Source organism: Geotrypetes seraphini, chromosome 5 (assembly GCF_902459505.1).
Source record: "Geotrypetes seraphini chromosome 5, aGeoSer1.1, whole genome shotgun sequence".
Lineage (NCBI taxonomy): Eukaryota > Metazoa > Chordata > Amphibia > Gymnophiona > Dermophiidae > Geotrypetes > Geotrypetes seraphini.
Window position 1 is genome coordinate 203,071,494 of NC_047088.1, and position 22,324 is coordinate 203,093,817.

The 22,324-nt window shown below is 40.0% G+C and overlaps 1 protein-coding gene across 8 annotated transcripts in view; it reads right to left on the reverse strand.

Moving 5' to 3' along the window:
• Positions 1-22,324, reverse strand: part of UBR3 (ubiquitin protein ligase E3 component n-recognin 3) — a 533,613-nt gene that overhangs the window by 180,897 nt on the left and 330,392 nt on the right. For all 8 annotated transcript variants that reach the window (XM_033944451.1, XM_033944455.1, XM_033944453.1 and 5 more), the window contains 2 exons: positions 19,413-19,876; positions 9,523-9,611 (listed from right to left, as the gene is read on the reverse strand). In XM_033944451.1, coding sequence (XP_033800342.1) covers positions 9,523-9,611; positions 19,413-19,876 — 553 coding nt within the window. The remainder of the gene's footprint in view (positions 1-9,522; positions 9,612-19,412; positions 19,877-22,324) is intronic.

Consider the following 22,324-nt stretch of genomic DNA (forward strand, 5'->3'; position numbering starts at 1 on the left):
GCAGGCCAAAGTCTAGGATAGTAGCTTTGTACTTATACATAAATACTATTGGAATATTTGTTTTAAATCTACTGCTAAGCACACATTCTTTTGGCCACTCAGTCCTTTTTCATGCAACAATGGCAAAAATGAAAAATAGATGCCAAAGGTATTCTAATTTTGGTCAAAATATATTGAGTGTTGGAGTAGAATATTCAAATGTGTCAATTTTGTACATGATAGAAATGAACCTAATTCCTTTACAGGGGTACTTTGGAGATTACCTTAGTTTTTTAGATCCACTGCTAATCCTCACCTCAATGTTCACACTGTTCTACAGAGATTCTCTTTCTGTTAATATACATACATAGGACACATATTGAGATGCATCTGGAAATGTTCCATCAAAACCCAAGACAACAGAGAATGTTTGTATCTTGCCATCACATTTTTTCTTAGTTATCTGGTTGCATGTTTTGATACTTGAGGATCTTCTCTTTCTCCACATGTAACACATAAGTCATTTGACAGTAACTCTTCTTATGTCTTTTTCCTTTAAAACAATATCTAGTTTTCTTGAATCAAGGTTTGTCTGTAGGAATACAAATATCCCAGGTAATCACAAATTCATTCTTCACAATTCTGTCAGATAACATTCATAGTGATTTTCAGGCACAGTAATGTTATAGTGTTTATATAGTTTCCAGTGGATGACACATACTGCCTGGTTCTGCCTCTCTACTATATATGGTTTTTTTGATAGTAGTACATTATGCCAGAGATGAGTGCAGTAAATGCTACTAGATCTTCATTTGCCCATTTTACTAGTTTTTATTCTGGTGGCTAAGATCCATCTTGTCCATAGTCCACTAACCTGTGCTGCAAATATCAATCTCTCATCTTTAGGTTTAAATTCACCCCCCTACTAATCATTCTGTATCAGGTTTTGACTTACTTGTGGTTTCTGAAGTAACTATTTCCCCACTGTATTTGTGCTTTAGCCAGTTTTCCATTGTTTGCTAGTCTAATTCTTTGAAAAATTGTTTCTCTTGATTCACAAATTCTATTGCATCTTTATTGCTGGTGGACTCTCATTCCATCTATTTGTCAAACTGTCAAAATTTAACATAACATTCCGCTTATATACCGAAAGACCGTGAAGCTCTATGCGGTTTACAAAAGAGAAAGTTAATATAACTGAATAGTTATTTAGTTTCATATATACTTAGTGAATAGATATGTTTTCAAATGCCTCCTGAAATCTAGTTAGTGCAGAAGTCATAATTAAGAAATTTAAGTCTTTGTACTAAGACGCTGCCTGATAAGATAAGAGACAGTGATGGTATTTTTAAAATTTATATCCTTTTACGGGTGAAAAAGTGAAATTAACATTGAAAGTCTAGTATGTTTACTAGTGGCACGCAAGAATGGATTCATAAGGTAACTAGGAGTAAGTCCAAACAAGATTTATAGCAAAATCATCCAAACTTAAACTTGATCCGAGCCTCCACTGGCAACCAGTCTTACCGCTGCATTTTGAACAATGCGTAATATCTGCAAATTTTTCTGTGTTCCTGCCAAGTAAACAATGTTACAATAATCTAATTGATTTAAGTTCAGAGACTGAACCAGGAGTCTAAATGATGTAACATCAAAATATGCCCTGATTGAGCAGAGCTTCCATAATGTATGAAAACATTTTCTTACCAGAGCATCTATCTTATTCCTCATGGTCAGATTCTGGTCTAAAATTGCACCTAAGCTCTTAATAGTAGACTTAATTGGATATATTTTGTTAGAGATGTTTCAATGCAATTTTGACGTGGGGAGACGAGGAAGAATTTCATTTTCTCTAAATTCAGTTTCAATCTAAATTCAGTCATCCACTGTTCCATTAGTCTAAGTACCTCAGTGACTATGTGAGTAACTTGAGAAAGAGAATCTGAAATAGGAATCATAACTGTTACGTCGTCTGCATAACTAAACAACTTTATTCCCAGATGCATTAGCCTATCTCCTAATGAAGACAAATAAACACTGAAAAGTAGAGGGATGCCGCATGGATTGCTCCAGTTACCTGAAAGAGTATCATTAAACTGAACTGGATAAGTTCGTGTGGTGAGGAAACCATGGAACCATTCCATCACTATGAATCCAAGCATTCCAACAATTTGTTATGATCAACCAAATCAAAAGCGGAACTCATGTCAAATTGCATCAACAAAGCACTGAATCTTTTGCTAAATAGGTCGTGTAAGTAATCTAAAATATCAGCAATCACAGTCTCAGTGCTGTACAATGGTCTAAAGCCTGATGGGGATTCATGCAAGAGAGAATGATAGTTCAAATATTCCAACAGTTTGATTTGAACAAGACCTTCCATTATCTTTATGAAGAATGGAATGGAAGCAGTTGGCCTATAATTTGTTATTGCTTTAGATTTTTAACAATTAGGGTAATTATAATAAGTCCCTCATTTGAAGGAAATTTTCCTATTTTTAAGCTATATGTCAAGTGCTCCAACAGTTGTAATTTAAATTTTAATGGTGCAGCTTTCATTATTGCTGGAGAGCAGGAGTCTAAAGTGCAGTGTGATTTCACATATCTATTGTATAGTTGTGTAAAATTTTTCCAATCTGGCTCCTCAAAAAAACTCCAATCTAAGTCAGCATGGTTTGCTTCTTCCCGAGAAGTTGGGGCATAATAATCAAGATCTTTGGCTTGGGAACAGTTTTTCCTTAAATTCTTAATTTTTGAATGAAAATATTGGGCAAGGTCAAATGCTGATGAAGGAGTAATATGCACTGGCTGAGTGAAGCGAGATAAATCAAATATATTAGAAACCCATTTAAACAGTCTTTTGGTATTTATATTAGAGATACCTATTTTGGTTGCGTAAAATACCTTACCATTTGTCATTTATTAGTTGTTTATAAATTTTAATTCTATTCCTCCAGTTAATACGGTCTGATTGTTTGCCTGTCTTTTGCCAAATTCTTTCTAACCGCCTTACCAATTGTTTCATCATCAGAAGTTTGCTATCAAACCAATTTTTAGGCTTACAAGTGCGATGTTTAATCTGATATTTTGGAGCAATTTCAGCTAAGGTGGATAAACAGATGGTAGAGGCACTGATAAAGGACCACATCATTGATCACCTTGACGGACACGGTCTGATAAGGACCAGCCAGCACGGTTTCAGCAAAGGCAGATCTTGTTTGACAAACTTGCTGCACTTCTTCGAGGGAGTAAACAGGCAAATAGACAAGGGCGACCCGGTCGACATTGTATATCTGGATTTTCAGAAGGAGTTCGACAAGGTTCCACATGAACAACTACTTCGGAAAATTGCAAGTCATGGAAGAGGATGAAAAACTCATGTGGTTTAAAAACTGGCTGAAGCATAGGAATCAGAGAGTGGGGGTAAATGGACAATACTCGGACTGGAAGAGCGTCACCAGTGGGGTGCCGCAGGGCTCGGTGCTTGGACCCTTGCTCTTCAACATCTTTATAAATGATCTGAACATTGGTATGACGAGTGAGGTGATTAAATGTGCAGACGATACGAAGTTATTCAGAATAGTGAAGACACAAGGGGATTGCGAAGATCTGCAACGTGACATAATCAAGCTCGAGAAATGGACATCGACATGGCAAATGAGGTTCAACGTGGATAAGCAGCAGTAATTCTTATGTTCTTATCCCAATGAGACCAAAATTCTGCAAGCAAAGGATGGAAATCTATTTTATACAGTGCTGTGTATGCCTTTCAGCGCTATAGAAATGATAAATAGTAGTAGTAATAGTACTTTGGCTGTTTACTTGTATACTTTAGCACTTCTTGCTATTTGGGCCTATTGATGCTGTTGGGCATGCCAAGGTCTGGAATAGAAGCCTTGTACATATAAATATATATAAACACAATTTGTTCCTGCAAGGCATATTCTTCCTTCGGGTCTTGAAATGACCATTCTTGGCACACACTGTTTTTTATAGATTTCCTCATGGGCATGGAGTTTTCTTGTTCTTATTTCCAAGTTTGTAAGATCTTTATGAGGATAGCACATAATTCTACTGCTGCATGAGCACACGGGGATTGCAAGCTGATTGATAGCTTTCATCTTAATCCATGTTTAAGCACTTTCAGAGTTTTGGTCTTCAGCTGTTGGGTCAGTCTAAGTGCTCTGTGGGATGTGCTGCACATCACTGCCTATTTCTCTACTGTATCATTCAATCTATGCCTTGTTAACCCTGCACCTTCATATGTATTCTCTCCATTAAGAGCACATGAGTTGCAAAGGTCAAACAGCTAGTTAATATACCTAACTACAGTTTATGGTCTCTTAACATAGGCAATATTTTCTCTTGCTAAATATTGTGTCACAGTAATCCCCCAGGTATCAAAGCAACTATTATCACATTAATTTATTTTGCCCTGACCCAGCAGTGGTAATCTCCAAAGACCAGTAAAATCTAATTTATTTTTCTAACTGAGCTGACTACATGAAAAGTATTGGAAAATATGTCAAGATTCTTTAAAAATGCATACATTTCCTTTTCCCTAAGGGACACTTCAAGGACTGAATGATATTCTACTGGAAAAAACACTGCCAGAAAAAAAAAATTAAAAAAAAATCAACGAGGCACAAATAGTTTATGCTCTTTCCTACTTACTCATCAAAACCAAAGTGCATAAAATATTTAAATACAATTGGAAAGAATGGAGATTTAATTAAAGAGTTGTTCACCTGTAGCAGGCATAGTCTGTTGTCATCAGGATTGATCAAGTATAAAAGTGGTGCCAGAACAGAAACAGTTCCCTCAGACCCTAGAACTACCTGCATATGACAAGGGCCAGACATGCTCACAAATCTCGTAAGTTCCTTAGTTACTTCACTGCTCAAGAAAGAATGCAACTCTTTGGAGAACTATATGTGTATGTATATGTGTTTGGCCAAATAACTCAGATATAATGAAAAAACAATATAATATGCAGTAACACTTTCACTCTGATTGATGCATAAATGTCAAGTTCAATGACAGCAAAACAGCACAAGTCCTGCAATAAATCCAAACTGGATGCAGGAGACGCGTTCAATGTCCCATTTTTGAAGAGTGATCAGTCGTGTCACACCCTGAGAGCAGATTTGTGAAATGTTGGCCACCATCAGTGTACCGATCAGCTGAAGATAAGTTGTTATTATTTTTATCTATTTTGTTTCATGTCCTCAACAATATAGCACAGAGTCTTTTTCAATTTTAATTCTAATGAAGGTTTTTTGCCAATGAGGTGACCGCTCAACCACCTTTAAGTAACACCACTATTTAGTGGAGGTGGGAGGGCCCTTGTCTGAGGCTTTTTCCTTCAGTTTGGATTTATTGCAGGGCCTGAGCTGTTTTGCTATCATTGAACTTGACATTTATGCATCAATCAGAGTGTATATGTGTTTGTCTACACCCTAATAACTAGCGTTACTCCTTTTGGCTGAAATAACTGTAGTGAGACGCTTCTTGTAGCCATCTACTAGTCTCTGACATCTGTCTGAGGAATGTTTGGCTCATTCCGCAAAGCAGAATTCTTTCTGTGAGATGTGAGATGTTTGAAGGTTTGTTTTTTTTTGCATGTACAGCCCGTTTCAAATCACCCCACAGCATCTCAATGGGATTAAGATCAGAGCTTTGACTCGGCCACTCCAGGACTCTCCATTTCTTAGTTTCCAGCCAGTCCTTGGTGGATTTACTGGTATGTTTTGGGTCATTTTCGTGTTACAGGGTCCAGTTCCGCTTTAGCTTTAATTTTCTTACAAATGGTCTCACATGTTCCTCAAGCATCCTCTGATATACAGTAGAATTCATGGTGGATTCTATGATGGTGAGCTGGCCAGATCCTGCTGCTCTGCAGCAAAGAATCAAATTTCAAATTTATTTGTGGCTTGATATACCAACCATCACATGTATCTGGATGGTTTGCAATATTAAAAATTAGAAAAATCAAATAAAATTAGAAAAATCAAATAAAATTTAAGATTTAGTTAAAATAAAATAAAAGGGGAGTAAAACTAGGACTAAGACAGATTAAGACTTGTTAGAAATGAAAGGTGTTAGGGGATAGGGAAATTTTAATTACAATATGTAAATAAAAATAAAAACGAGGGGTAGAAGAATAGGAAGTAACAAGAGGGAGATTGGAATATCGCTTCTTAAATGCTTCCCCCCCCTCCCCCCCCCCTATTGATAGGCATCTTTAAAAAGAAATGTTAAGATTTGTTTTAAATTAAATTAGGGAATTTTCACTGTGGAGATAAAGTGGCATTGCATTCCAGAGCGATGGTGTGACTATAGAAAAAATTAAATTTCTAGTATAGTATAGGTCCTTGATTAGGGTACTGTTAGTAAGTTCTGATTCATAGATCTAAGGGCCCTAAGAGTGGTATGTGGAATGAGATATTTGTCTAGGAAAACAGGGGGGCGGGAGGTCTTAATTTTAAAGGTTAGAAGAATAATTTTATATGTTGTTCTATGAGAGACTGGTAGCCAGTGTAACTCTCGAAGAAGCGGGGTAACATGATCATATTTTTTGGTCTTATAGATACGTTTGATCCCCAAACCACAAAACTTCCACCTCCATGATTCATAGTTGGTATGAGGTTCTTTTCCTGGAATGCTGTATTTAGTGTACGCCAAACATGTCCTCTTTTTAGTGTCCAAATTCAATTTTAGACTCATCTGTCCATAGAACAATATTCCAAAAGTCCTGGTGTTTTGTCAGTTTTGTTCTGGCAAACTTCAGTCTGACCTTGATGTTTCTCTTAGAGAGCAAAGGTTTCCTCCTTGCACACCTCCCATGCAAGTTAAATTTGTGCAGTCTCTTTCTGATTGTAAAGGCATGGACTTTCACATCAACAGTAGCAAGAGACTGCTGTAGGTCCCATGATGACACTTTAGGGGTTTTGGAGACTTCTTTTAGCATCTTGCAGTCTACTCTGGGGGTCAACTTGCTTGGATGGCCAGACCTGTGCATGTTGGCAGTTGTTTGGAAAGTCCTCCACTTGTACACTATTTTCCTAATTATGGAACAGCTAATATCAAATTCTTTTGAGACCTTTTTAAATCCCTTACCAGACTTATAAGCTGCTACAATTTTCTTTCTGAAGGCCTCAGGCAGCTCTTTTGATCTCACCATGGTGTTCACTCTCACCACAGCAGTCATGAGAACACCAATTTAAATGACTGAGGTTTAAGTAGGGCAAACTCCTTCAAAATACTGAGTAACAATGTTCTAATCATGTATACCTGATGTGATAAACCTGTGTGATTTGAGCCACTTTAAGTGGGAGGATATGTGGGAGTGTCCAAATTTATTCCTCATTTAGAATACACATTTTTGTGGATATCTTGTGTTTCATGAGTAAATCAAGGAACGTTTGATGTTTACCTGCAATTACATCATTTTCTTTTCCAGAGATAAATTTAAAAAAAGATTTGACATTGATAAGTGAAAATTTCTTAACAAAGAACTGAATATTTCATGGGGTGTCCTAATTTTTTCACATGACTGTATGTTCTCTATAAAACACAATAGGGTAAGCAGTTATTCCAACACACTCATAAAACATGTGACCAGGGCTTTCTTGACACCTCTTGGTCATCCTGAGGTCCTCCCTGGACTTCTTGTTCTCCTGGGTCCTCCCTGGACTCAGTCCCTCCAGGTTTCTCCTGAGTCCTTCCTCTGATCATGTATTTGCCCCCCCCCCCAGGTCTTCGGCAGCTTCCGGTGCCATTCATCAGTCACTCCACTGGTTGCCACCATCCCAGCCGGTCCCTCCGCCAGGCGCTCCTTAGATCTTGGCCAATGCTCCCAGGGTCTCTTTAGGCTGCTTCATCTAGGGTCCTCTCTGATGTCTCTTGGTGCCATCACCAGTCTCTCCGCCAGTCACCACTGGCCCCACCGGTCCCACTGCCAAACAACTGCTTGAATCTCTTCAACCTGGGACTGCCAGCTCTTCCAGCTGCCTCTTGTGGGGCCACCACCAGTTCCTCACTCCCTGGCATCTTGGGTCCCCACCACCTGGATCTTTCTTCACCGGTCCCACTGCCTGTCATCTGAGTCCCTTCCTCGACTCCAGGCTCTATTGGGCCCTCTTGCTACTTTTAACTCTTTTCTGGCTGTGCCCAAGTTAGGATAACTACTGCATAATAAATAAAAATAAAATTGCTTGTCGTTAGTTTTCAAGGACCAATCATTTCAAAGAACGATGTTTGCCTGGGCGATTGTACCCTTATGCACGCAGATGCTCATAACATTGACAGACTTGCATATATGACGTACATGTCATCTATTCTAGTGTATACTTATGAAGGGAATTTATAAAAATAAAGTACAATTCTGGAATCTCTCATGCCACACAGTTTGAGACACACTGTATTAGATGGAAAATAAACTAAAGACGTGCTCCCTTACTCTGAGCTGCATAGAATCTCACATTAAACACCTTTCTTGCTGAAATTGTTTGCAAGAAGTAACTTTTAAGGAGAATAAAATGGCAAAGTTATAAAGTAAATGTATGGTAATTTAAGATAACTTAACTTTCAGTTTTTGAAGCTAATGTGCGACTCTGCATTGTATGAAGTGACTTGTAACTTAATAAACAAAGAACCACCCAACAGTTCCTTAGAAAAAGAGTTGAAACCAAAAAGCAAGAGAGACTGCAGAAACAATGTCCGTGAAGCAGGATTTTATTCAGTCAATCAAAATATGTCACAATAAAAAATCCACATACTGTATGCATTATAAGTTGTGGACCCAACACAGTCTGTGTTTCAACAAACCATCTTCCTCAGGGGTCCTAAAAATTATTTTTAAAATATGAATATGAAATAAAACTGCAGAAAAATTCTAGTTGTGTAATTTCCCAACTACTGGCAACTGCCGTGTCGAAAGGTAGTCTTAGCAAAGCTTCAGACATGAAAAAAATGTCACGGAAATGCTAATTAGAAGGTGTTGGTGCCTCATGATTTAATTTCCTGGCACTTTATTAGATTTCCTGCGGCGTTTGCTTCATGTCTGGAGCTTTGCTAAGACTACCTTTTACACGTAGCGCTTTTCAGTGGTTAGAAATTACATGATCAGGATTTTTCTGCAGTTTATGTTTCATATCTACATTTTTTTTTATCACTGAACCTTCATTTTTAGGACCCCTGAGGAAGACGGTTTGTTGAAACACAGGCTGTAGGCTGTGTTGGGTCCACAACTTTTAATGCATATGTGAATTTTTTTTATTGTAACAAAGTATTTTGATTGACTGAATAAAATCCAGCATGATGGACATTGATTCCGCAGTCTCTCTTTTGCTTTATGGTTGAAAATTAATAAACAAGAAAGCTAAACTCTTCCTGTTACAAAAAAAAAAAAAGTAGAAGGATATTACACTTAACATTACTGACTCATATACAGTAGAAGCTTTGAACATAAATGGCATATTCCAACAGCATAAAATCAAACACAAAAAGTTACAAAAACTGAAACTGAGATGCTAATCCTACCAACATCCATTGCAGTTTCCATGAAGCTCTTCTGTCTTGAGGCAAATTCAGCCAGCAATTTTTGCTGTCTCTCTCTAGCTTTTTGCCGCCTACATAAAGGAAAAAAGAAAGGGTGCTGTACATAATGTGACAGACAGATGTCCAAAATCTATTATGTGTCATTATTTTATTTTTGAAAATACATTTGTAATATCCACTGCTGTTATTTCTTCATTCAACATTCAAATGACTAATAACAATTTGCAATGTTTAATGTATCTCTTAAGATTAAAGGACTCAACCTACATTCCTTTGAAAGAGAAGATATACCTATAAAACGTTTGCTGAATATTCCTTCAGCACACTGATAGCTTAGCAATCCAGTACTCAGAAACATTATTAACATGCCCAGTACATTATACCATAGTATCAACTTAATAAAATTTATCATACTTGAGCTTTTATAATAAGACTCCGAATATGCCACACTGTCACACAGTCGATATTGCAAAATGTAAAAATTTGTATAACTAGTCAACTACAAAAAAATGATTTTCCTTGTTGAAGGATTTGAATTTGTTAAAATATTTCACAACAGTTAAGTAGTTTTAGAAAAAAATAAGAATGATTGTCAGGTGTAAACGGGTGGTGATGCAAATCTATGCTAACTGAATAATATTCAAGTTTGACCTAGTGAAGGAAAGAAAACAATACAGTAACCATGTATACAATAAACACAGTTACTTACCTGTAACAGATGTTATCCAAGGACAGCAGGCAGATATTCTCACAGATGGGTAATGTCATCCATTGAGCCCCAGTGCAGAGTGCGCAAAAGTGTACTGTCACTTAAAATGTCTTCAAAAATCTTGCATACGCTGGTGCCTTCTTGCCCAATGTTGGCTCGCAAGCCCATCAGTTCAGTAAAAAAGCTAAGAAGCCAACTAGGAGGTGGGTGTATTGTGAGAATATCTGCTTGCTGTTCTTGGATATCACCTATTACAGGTAAGTAACTGTGATTTATCCCAGGACAAGCAGGCAGCATATTCTCACAGATGGGACTCCCTAGCTAATATTGAAGAGATGGAGGGAAGTTGGAATCTAAACAGAATAAATTTTCTAGAATTGCTTGGCTAAACTGACTATCCCATCTGGAATGATTTTCCAGACAGTAGTGGGATGTGAAAGTATGAATTGAGAATCAGGTTTCAGTTGTTTTAATATTCACTGTATTTTCACAACAGTTGTGCAACACAGATCTTTCAGCAAAAAACATACATCTATCTGTTAGAATTAGCACTGTTTCACTATGTACACTTTTGCCCAGGATATACCATAACTAAAACTTCCCTGTGGGAAGATTTTATAAATAAACAGAGACTTTTAATATGCCAATGTAAATAAACTCTGACAGAACCAGTAGAGCTCAGTAATTTTTCATGATTGTCCAAGAGTCTGCAATACCGAGGCTGAAAAATACTGCAAGCTTCTTAGACTCTTGGAGCACAGTTGGTTTCTATGGTGACAAGCTATCAAGTGGGTGACACCACCTTTGTCTTTGAATGCAGGTTGAGGCGAGGAGAAATAGGTCATCACCGAGTGCTTATAGTTTCTTTGATCTTCATCAACAGAAAAGTAGGCTTGAAATCCAAAAATAAATTGAGCCAAAGCTATGTAAGAGGCACACCTCTTCATATTAGATTTATCTGTCCCAGGTTTTCCTAGACATTGTTATAAAATCTGTGCTAAACATCTGTACATATCTTTAATTCTGAAGCTTAGTTCAGGGGAGAGAAATAATTATCACTCAAAATGACTTAATATTTTTATTCATTGCAACAACCCTGGGTATTATGTATTCATAAAAATACCATTAGCCCCTTTCTTTTACAAATAAACAAACACTGCAGAGAACATGCAGTTTTATGATCAACTGAATTTCTCTAACTCTGAACACACATACTACATATGAATTCCCATGAAAATAAGATGCACAAAAAGAGTCCTATAAATGATTAGAGATGGGGACATAGCTAACAAAATAGATACAGGGCACCAAGTAATTGTTACATAAATTATGATGTTTGGTACATTTTAGCATCAACTTTCCTCTCCGTTCTTGCTGTCTTTCCCCAATATCTTCTCTTTATATCTTTACAGGAACTTTATGCACTTCCTCAACCTGCCATGCATACATACAAAAGACTAAGCATCATAAATGCATTAAGCTTAGAGCCACACATATAGAGGCATTTATCCAATGTGTTACACACCGTGTACAGATTTTGTTTTAGCAATAGTGACTAGTAAGCCTCTATTGATCTTGTGAGTAACCGACTTTCCTTCCTCTTGTAGTCATCCTTCACCCAGATACCTATGCTGTACTGTCAACATCTCTGCCTTGTAACCATTGTTTCTATGGATCTCTCTCCTAAACACTGCAAAGAGCTATTTCTGAATTTCTCTCCTCTTGATCTGGCATAAATAGCACAATCAGAGGGAAAAAATTTTTTTTTTAACAGAACACATAAAATTTCTGAAAAACATGCCTATTTCATATGCATACATGTGCCTTTATAAAATAGGCTTATGAAATAAACCTCAGGAGCACACAAGCACTACTGGAGCAAGTGCAACTTTCTGCATATACAACACACACTTGTTCATATTTTATGATATACTAGTGTTTAAGCCCGTTACATTAACGGGTGCTAGAATATATGTCTTTCTTTCTGAGTCTCTCCCTGCCCCTGTCTGTCTTTCTGTCTCTCTCCCTCCCGCTATCTGTATTTCTATCTCTCTCCCTCCCTTCCACTGTGTCTTTCTTTCTGACTGTCTCTCTCCTTGGCACCCTTTGTCTGTCTGTCTTTCTTTCCGTCTCTCTCTCTCTGGCCCCTTGTCTTTCTTTCTTTCTGTCTCTCTTCCTGCCCGCTGTCTTTCTGTGTGTCTGTCTTACGTTCTCGTGCACTGCCTGCCTGTCTTTCTGTCTCTCTCCAGGGCCCCCTTCTGTCTCCCCCCCCAAAGCAAACCAAGATTGCTCCCTGGCCTCCTTTCCCTCCCCTCCCCCCAACTTCCCTGTGCAGTAGCAGCAGCAACATTCCCCCTTCCCTGTGCAGCAGCAGCAGCAGCAGCATTGCCCCCCTCCCTTCCCTGTGCAGTAGCAGCATTCCCCCCTTCCCTGTGCAGCAGCAGCAGCATTCCCCCGTTACCTGTGCAGCAGCAGCAGTAGCATTTCCCCCCTTCCCTGTGCACCCACCCCTTGCCTGCTCCACCTGTCCTGCAGTAGCTCTTCTCCCTTTCTTTTACCTCCCTCCTGTCCAGCAGCACCCATTCCGTTCTTCCTGTCCTGCAGTAGCCCTTTTCCCTTCCCCTGTCCAGCAGCACCCCTTCCCTGCTACCCCTGTCCTGTAGAAGGCCAGCCATCAGTAGTGTTTCTTATCCCCTCCCGGGTCTCACACAGCCGTTGGCAGGAAGCGACGTCGGCAATAGGTAAAATCGTCACTGCAAGCTCTTTTTACGCGCCGCAAATCAAACCATCATAGACTCCGCCGCACACACAGCACATAGAACACGGCCACGGAAGCAAAAATCATGGCGACAGGGATCACGCCGTTTCAATTACGCATGCGCGGGTAAGGGTTTTATTATATTAGATGCACACATACCTCGTAGATCCAATCAAACATTGCCCAAGGAATTCCCAAGTGCAGTCCATGCAAAAGTATGTAAGAACATAATTATTTGGGTCACACCAAAAGGTTCAACTGCTTCCAACAGTTACCAAGCAAGATAATGAATACCTGGCAGACTCCCAAGTAGTAGCAAGATTCCAAACTACCAATCCCTGGGATAAACAGTGGGCTAAATTCAAATTGAAGATGCTAAGGCCTAAGTGGGCCTAAAAAGCTGCAAGAAAAAGAAAGAAAATTTGAAGGGCCCAAAATAACTTAAGATGTAACAGAGAAAGTTACTGAAAATAAAATGTTGAGAAAAATAAGCAAAAAAGGATAAAACCTGCATGGGAAGACACTTGGAAACATGAACAAAAAAAAAAAATTGCACTGAGGGAAAACTGCATAAATGTGTCCTCCAAGCTCTTTGGAAAAGGAGAAACTGATGGATCCGCATTTGCTCATTGAGCAGTATGTGAGGTGAGAGTATGTGAGGTGAGAAGCTGAAAGAACTTTCTTAAAGTAATATACACCAGACTCTGTCAGATGATGTCACCCACATGTGAGAATGAATCTGGCCTGCTTGTCCACAAAGAACCAACATTACAAACATGAAGTATGGTGAAGAGTCTACTTAGAGAGATCCAGTATGAGTATTTGATTTACAATGGAAATTATGAATTTTAACTTACTATTCCTTAGTGTCCTAACCACACTAGCCTAGACAAATGGGACTGTATTCTTTTTCTTACCAGCAGAATGGTGGAAGAGAACTGAAACTTTCAGTGACATCATTGGGATATAGGCTAGTGCTCTTCTAGAACATCCCATTATCTTTATCTGCCTTTAGCAGATAAGGGGGTACAAGCTCTAAGCATAGCTCCCCAGTGCACAGGTTGTTTGGCCTAGTGTCATGGTTAAAATCAACAGCCTTGCTCCTATCCCCAGTCCATAAAGCACAGTTACTTACCATAAGAGGTATTTACCCGGGGACAGCAGGCAGATATTCTCATATGTGGGCGACATCATCCTCGGAGCCCGGTACAAACAGTGCTGTCACTTTAACAGTGCTGTCACTTTAAACTTTAGAGAAGCTTTGAGACTACCCACACCGCACATGCGCCTTCCCACCCGATGTCGGCTCGTGGCTCTTCGGTTCCGTAAGCAAGCCAATAAGGGAAGGAGGAAGGGATATGAGAATATCTGCCTGCTGTCCCCAGATAACAACTGTTACAATAAGTAACTGTGCTTTATCCTAGGACAAGCAGACAGCATATTCTCACATGTGGGACTCCTTAACTTAACTGAAAAGGGATGGGAAGGAGAGCTGGCCTTCAAGAAGAAAATTAATTCTGTAGCACTGCTTGGCCAAACTGACCATCTCATCTGAATTAGGTTTCTAGACAGTAGTGAGATGTAAAGGTGTGACTTGAAGACCAAGTAGCTGCTTTGCAAAGATCATCAAAGCTGCCATAGCTCGTCACTTGAGCATAGCAAAAAGGATTAGAAGAGATAAACTGTTGAGATGAAGACCTGGGTGGCTTAGTTCTTTGTAGGTAGTAAGCCACTGCATGTTTACAGTCCAGTGTGAAGAGCCATTTCTCCAAGATGAGAAAGAGGCTTTGGAAAGAAAACAGGTAGCACAATGAATTAAGATGAAATTCCGTGACTACTTTTGGAAGGAATTTTGGATGAGTTCTGAGAACCACCTTGTTCTGATGAAAAACTGTATAGGGTGAGTCAGAAACCAGCGCTTGAAGTTCACTCACTCAACGAGCTGAGGTGATACAGATCAAGAAGACTATTTTCCAAGTAAGGTACTTAAGATGAGTAGATGCAAAAGGTTCAAATGGAGGTTTCATCAGAATGGTGAGTACTACATTAAGATCCCTAACTGGAGGTAGTTTGAGTGGAGGTTTTGAGTTCAAGAGCCCTTTCTGTGGCCTGGATGTATGAGAATGCGTGTGTATGCCTCTTTGAGGTCTAGAGAGCAGTCATTCTTTTTTTTTTTTTTCTACAAGTGGGTATAGAGCCCCTAGAGATAACATGTGAAACTTCTCTTTGACTAAATATTTGTTGAGAGCTCGGAGGTCGAGAATGGGATGAAGACTTCCCGTCTTCTTTGGAATTAGGAAATATCTTGAGTAAAACCCCTGATTTTTCTGGTTAAGGGAAACTGACTCTATGGCACTGGGTTGAAGAAGAGCTTTAATTTTCTGAAGGGATGTCTGTTGAGATGTGAAAGAGGACTCTCTTGGAGGGTTGCTTGGAGGAATACTGATGAAACAGAGAGTAACCCTCTTGTATTATTTTTAGGACCCAAGTGTCCTTTGTGATGATAGTCCAACGTCAAAAGTACAAGAGAAGACAGCCTTCGATAAGTTGGAGAGGAGGCTGAGCAGGTGAAATGGTGACTATGCTCTCTAATAATAGCATGTCAAAAAGACTGGGTTTAATTTATAGTTTATTAATTTATATCCCTCCTTTCCTCCCAAGGCGGGTCATAATAAGATACAAACAATCAAAAATCACATACATTTCAACAATATCAAACATCATAACACATACAAATAATATAAAACCCCATGAAAATCACAAAAAGGCTACCAGAACCTCCCCTAGACACATACCAGTTTAGGTCCCATATTTCATCCTAAAGAAAAGATGTTTTTTCAGCATTTTCTTAAAATTGCTCAAATTTGTTTGCTGTCGTATGTACCCTGGGAGCTTATTCCATTCCTGAGGGCCCAAACATGAAAACATACTAACTCTAGACACAGACAATCACAATTGTTTCACTGTTGGAATAACTAGATCAGCTTGAGTAACTGAACGCAACTCACACTGTGGTTCAAATGGCAGAATGCTATCCAACAAATGCCTCGTCGCCTGGTTGTAAATACAAAGATACACCGTGACCAATAATTTATAAAGAATCCAATATTCTAATTTCAACCAATTCAATGATACATAGCATTGATTTTTGTGATACAGAAGATTGAGCTTTCTGAGGCCTCTGAGTCTTTTGCTTCTTCTGCAGTGGAGGTTTAGAAGAGGACGAGGTTGCCGGGTATTGCCTCTTGTAAGAACTTTATGATTGCTTCTGGGAGGACTTAGAAGGCCGAGTCTTCTTAGATGAGGCTAAAGTGGCCCAGCTCTGCTCATGTCAAGCCTTTGTGTCGCATTCTCAACTTTATCTTCAAACAACTCCTCTCTCAGACAAGGAATATTTGTCAGGCAATTTTGAAGGTTGATGTCAAGATCAGAGACTCAAAGCCAGGCAAGTTGTCTTATAGATAAAGACATAGCCGATTGCTCTGGGTGTTACATCAAATGCATCAAAAGCAGCTCTAGCCATGAACTTAGTCTCCTGAAACTCCAGAAGGCGATCAAATGGAATATAATGCTCAAAATCAACAAGTTTCTTCACAAGCTGTTTCAAATAGAATGACATAAAGAAGTTATAGCTGAGCACTCTGCTAGCTAACACAGAATTCTGGAAAAGGTGGTGCCCAAACTTATCTAAAGGTGTGACCTTCTCAACCTGGATGCGCACTGGCATACATTCATTTGCTGGAAGTCTTTTTAAGAGGAGACTCAACTAGCAAAGACTGGTGTTGCAGCTATAGCTTATCAAAGCCTGGACACAACTGAATTCTGTATAAGGCGTCAATTTTCCTAGGTGTAATGGGAAGAGTAAGAGGAGTCTCCCAATTCTTAAATGTGGAGGGGCATAATCAAAACATATGTCTAAGTCCGATTTGGACATAGGGTGCTAGTCACCCAGAGTTGGCAGCAGGAAAATGTCCATTCTCATATTTTTTTTCGGAAATCGCCTATCTAGACATCCAGGCATTTGATCATCCAGACCGCCACTACATCTATCTTTATACCACATTCTCAACCAAAAATCCATCCAAGTCCCAAACACCCAGAATAAGGCCTTTTGGATATGAAAGGAGCCAGCATTGTGATGGACTGGCCACTTAGACATGGGAACAGAACAATGGGGCACCTTATAGAGCACTTCTGTGAACTTCACAAAAAGGGTGCCAGAATTCCCTTAGAGGCTATGGTGAGCCCCCACCACCAAAACCCACTACACCTACCTGTCAACAACCCTAATAGCCCTTATGGATGCCCTGGTGCTAGAGTGGCCCCAGCAGGAGATGCTTTATGTATTTCCTCTTTGGCCCTTCATAGGGAGGGTTATGAACATAGCAGTCCAGCAACACTTTCTGTTCCTTCTGGCGGTCTCGGACTAGTCTCAAAGGCCTTGGACTTGGTGTGTTTGCTTGAGGTGTCCCTGGCACTGGCTTATTATTTGCTCTGGAAAGTCTTTAAACACTGGTATACAGAGCATTCTCTTTCTCCGTGGTAAGCACAGATCCCAACTGTGCTACATTTTTTGTAGGAGGAATTTCAGCAAGAGCAACCCCTCAGCTCCTTGAAGGTTGCCTGTTAGAGAAAAAAATCAGCAGTGGCAGATGGGATTTGGGGTGGCTCACAAAACCTTATGCTACTTTGGCATTAGCATACTGAAAAGTCTAACAGAGCATCAGCCTATGTTCCAGTGATGCCATTGGAAGTTTCAGCTCTCTACCTCCATCTGCTGTAAAAAAAGGAACACAAACTCACTTATCCAGACTAGAATGGCTACACTAGATTTTAACAGGTATGACTATATTTCATTATTGATATATTAAGTCAAATAATGTTAATATTCTGCAATCTTTTCCTGTTCTTGGTTTAGAGGCTGTCCCCAGGTTAAGAACAAGTTCCATTTTTTTAAAACCATTCTTAAGTTGAACTTGTATGTAACTTGGATTCTGTAACGTACAGTCTATAAAAGCATTAAAGAACATTAAACATTAAATAAACAGTCCTCAAAATAAAGTACTGTAGTTTAAATAGAAAGATAGGTTTACACTTTTTTTTGCTCTTCATCCATCACACTGTTCCCTCTCCACCACCACATCCAACATTTCTCCTTCTCTTCTCCATGCATCTGTACCTCATGCCTCTCCCACCACATTCAATATTTCTCTCTCCCTATGCCCAACAATTCATCGCTTTCTTCATTTCCCCATATGCACCATCTCTTTCCCTCTCAAACACCCATGCCCAACAATTCTTTCTTTCTATTCCCCCACCTCAGCATCTCTTTCCCTCACTCCCTCCATTCTTCCATCCTATATCCCAAGTTCATGCTCCCCTCTCTTCTTCCATTCTGTGTCCCTCCTTTGTCCGAAGTTTGCACTCCCTTCCTTATGTGTTCCAGCACAACCCTGCCTTTCCCTTCCTGTGCCAACACGCCTCTTTTTCCTCCCTTCCTGTCAAAACATGGCCCTCCTCCCCCCTTTGGTGTCCCAACATGCCCCTCGTTGTCTTTACCTCAGTTCAGTGTACCAAATTTGTGACTCTCTCAGATGTTTACCTCCTATGGCAGGCTTTCTCCTCCCAGTTGCACTTTGCAAAGCTGCATCCAATGGTTCCTGCACATGGCTTGCGGCTCACACAAAAGCCTTCGCTCACTTCAGTCAGTGCAGCTGACCCGGAAGTGAGGGTAGGCTTCTAGGTCGGCCGTGTGCAGGAACTATTGGCCAAAGCTTTGTGAAGTGCGACTGGGAGGAGAGAGCCGGCCAGAGGAGGTAAACACCCATGAGAGGCACAAATTTGAACAGAGGGAAAGACAACAAGGGGTGTGCTGGGATACCGAAGGTAGGAGGAGGGTCGCGTTTTGACAGAAGGGAGGAAGAAGGGGTAGGCTGGCACAGGAAGGGAGAGGCAGGACCCCGGTTCATAAGTACGAGTTTGATATAAATCGGGCATACTTAAACAGGGGACTGCCTGTATTTCCAGTGCTCAAAACCCCTTAAATCTATTTCCAGCATAACCTATCCCATCTCTATTTAAAGACATACACAGGTAGACACTTGACATCTCAATATCCTGTCCTTGGTTACACCATTTACTATGGTGAATATCACATCATATTATACACAATCTGCTACTCAGCACTGTGAATTAATTTTATGAGAGCCTTCCTAAGACCCATGTCATTTGGTGGCTGCTAGGATGCTTCACTGCTCACCTTGAAAATAAAAATACTAATGCATGATCCACCACCACCGCTTATTCTTTTTTATGCATTTAAAACATCCAAAGAAATTTTATTACAGTTCATTTGTGTGCACAGAAATGCCCAAAACATTTTGTTTCAAATAGAATTAGGTTTACCTTTCTTCTTTGTCCAAAATTCTTTTTTCTGTAGGACTTGTCTTTTTGGGTGGAACAGGAGGAGCAGCCTTTCTGCAAATCTCCTCAATGCTGTACTTGTTCAATCTGTTCTGTGTCGCAGCCTTTAACAAAATTCTTTCTACTGCTGACATTCCATCACCATGTGAATACTTATGCGGATCAGGCTGGATCAAAACCTCTGGATCATCAACCCAGGGAGGGTAATATGAATTTTGTTTTCCTGAGAGTTTATGATGTAGTTTCACAAGCAGAGATAACATACTTTCTTTGACTTCCAAGATGACAGTAGTTAATTGTGGAGTTGAGCCTGGTGCTGACCATTTCGTTAGAGATGTTTTTGATCTAACTACTTGGTTTGCTTCATTGGTATTTCGATTGATAATTTCCTGAAATTTCTTTCTGCGTTCAGCAACTAAGCTAAAAACTTGAGCTGTACCTGAATTCTTAAATCAAAATAAGAAGAATAAGAATGCATAATATAATGGGTAAAACAAATGTAATAGTCTACATATATAGGTGTACCTTACCTTCTATATAGTTGCTAACTAAACAAACAAGATCTATAATAAAGAAAATTAACCTATAGTCATGTTGATTGCATATAGGGCTCCTTTTACTAAGGCGCGTTAACCGATTTAGCGTGAACTAAATACTAATGAGCCAATTATATTTTACTAGTCTTTTAGCCCGTTACATTAATGGGAGCTAGAATATATGTCTGTCTATATTTCTTTCTTTCTCTCTCCTTCCCGCTGTCTGTCTTTCTTTCTGTCTCTCTCCCTGCCCCTGTCTTTCTTCCTTTCTGTCTCCCTCCCTCTATCTTTCTCCCGTCCTCCGTCTATCTTTCTTTCTCCCTCCCGCTGTCTGCCTGTCTTTCTTTCTATCTATCTCTCTCCCTGTCCCCCATGCAGCAGCAGCAGCAGCATTTCTCTACCCCCCCACTTCCCTGTGCAGCAGCCACAGCAGCATTCCCTTCCCCATTTCCCTCCCCCACCCCACTTCCCTATGCATCAGCATTTCCCCCCCACTTCCCTGTGCAGCAGCAGCAGCAGCATTCCCTCCCCTTCTATTTCCTTGTGCAGCATTTCCCTCCCCCCACCCTAGTTCCCTGTACAGCAGTAACAGCATTTCCCTCCACCCCCACTTTCCTGTGCAGCAGCATTCCCTCCCCCTCCATTTTCCTGTGCAGCAGCATTTCACTCCCCCCACCCCACTTCCCTGTGCAACAGCAGTATTTCCCTCCCCTCCACTTCTCTGTGCAGCAGCAGCATTTCCCTCCCCCCACTACCCTGTGCAGAAGCTAAAGCAGCATTCCCTCTCCCTCCATTTCCCTGTGCAGCAGCATTTCCCTCCCCTCACCCCACTTCCCTGTGCATCAGCAGCAGCGGTATTTCCCTTCGCCTCCACATCCCTGTGCATCAGCATTTTCCCCTACCCCCCCTTCCCGCGGTCTGGCCTGCTCCCTTAGTCCCTTGCCGCCCCCTCCCCCCCTTCCCTTCCCGTGGTCTGGCGGCTCCCTTTAGTTCCTTGCCGGAGTTTATTTTTAAATTTAAAGGTGCCACAGCAGCTTCTCTCACGATCGCTGCCTGCGTCAGAAGCCTTCTCCGACACAGGTGCAGCTCGTGAGAGGAGCTGCCGCCATGGCTTTTAACTTAAAAATAAACTTCGGTCGGCCATGAAGTGTAAGGGAGCCGGCAAGACCGCACATCACCTTGGGGTCTGCGAGAGAGGGACCATTGTATGCGCGCATGCGCACTCCTGCTAGCCACAGACCTACAGATCACGGATCACGCAAATAAGAGTGCACATGCAAACTTAGCGTTTTATTATAGTAGATGGATGCATCAGCATTTAGCGTGCGCTAAATCAGCTAGTGTGCCTTAGTATAAGAGGGGGATAGTGATTTCAGTTGTTAAAATATCAGAAATTTAATGATTGAGTTAATTTGACTCATGGATATTTACTATATTAATTAAGATTCCTTGGAATAGAAATATTGATCAGCAATGATGGCATGTATTTTTTTTCTTAATACACACTGGGCAGCAATCTCAAAATTTCATTTCATTTCCATTTGTAATATTTAGAGTAACAAAACACAAAAAAATATATTCTTCTTCCAACAGATCTAATTTTGAAATCTCCCTAAAGGTCAGTGTATTATCTGCTTTTTTTCAAGTAATAAAAAGTGGATTTTATTTCAATTTTGAATTTACAACATTTTACTTTATGTGAAATATGGCTTTGATTTGCAAGAGCTATAAATCAAAATACCGGTGGAATTGAGGTACCAGAGTATGCTTCTTGATTTTCAATCCAGTGGCCTGTTAAGTAGCCTAACAAGGATCTGTGCCAATCTATGTTCAGTATACTCAGCATCACAGTGCACTATGACTATAGACTCTTCCACTGTAAATCTAAAAGCAATTTACTGTTTCTTTTCGTACTATATGAACAAAAAAACAAACAAACAAAAAAAAGAGAATATAAAATAGGTTCCTCTATTTCAGTGGTCTTAAACTGAAACCCTTTGCAGGGCCACATTCTGTAGGTACTTGGAGAGCCACAAAAAAAAAATAGTTAGTCTTATTAAAGAAATGACAGTTTTGCATGAGGCAAAACTCTTTATCTATCTATATATATATATATATAAAATCGGAGGTATGTATGTGTATGTATGTATGTGTGTGTGTATGTGCCGCGATCACGCAAAAACGGCTTGACCGATTTGAACGAAACTTGGTATGCAGGTCCCTCACTACCTGGGATGATATGTTCTGGGGGGTCTTGCGGCCCACCTGCACACGTGGGCGGGGCTACAAACATAAAATCAGATTTCACCCATTCATGTCAATGGAAAAAATGTAAAAAGCTGCCATTCTCACAGTAAT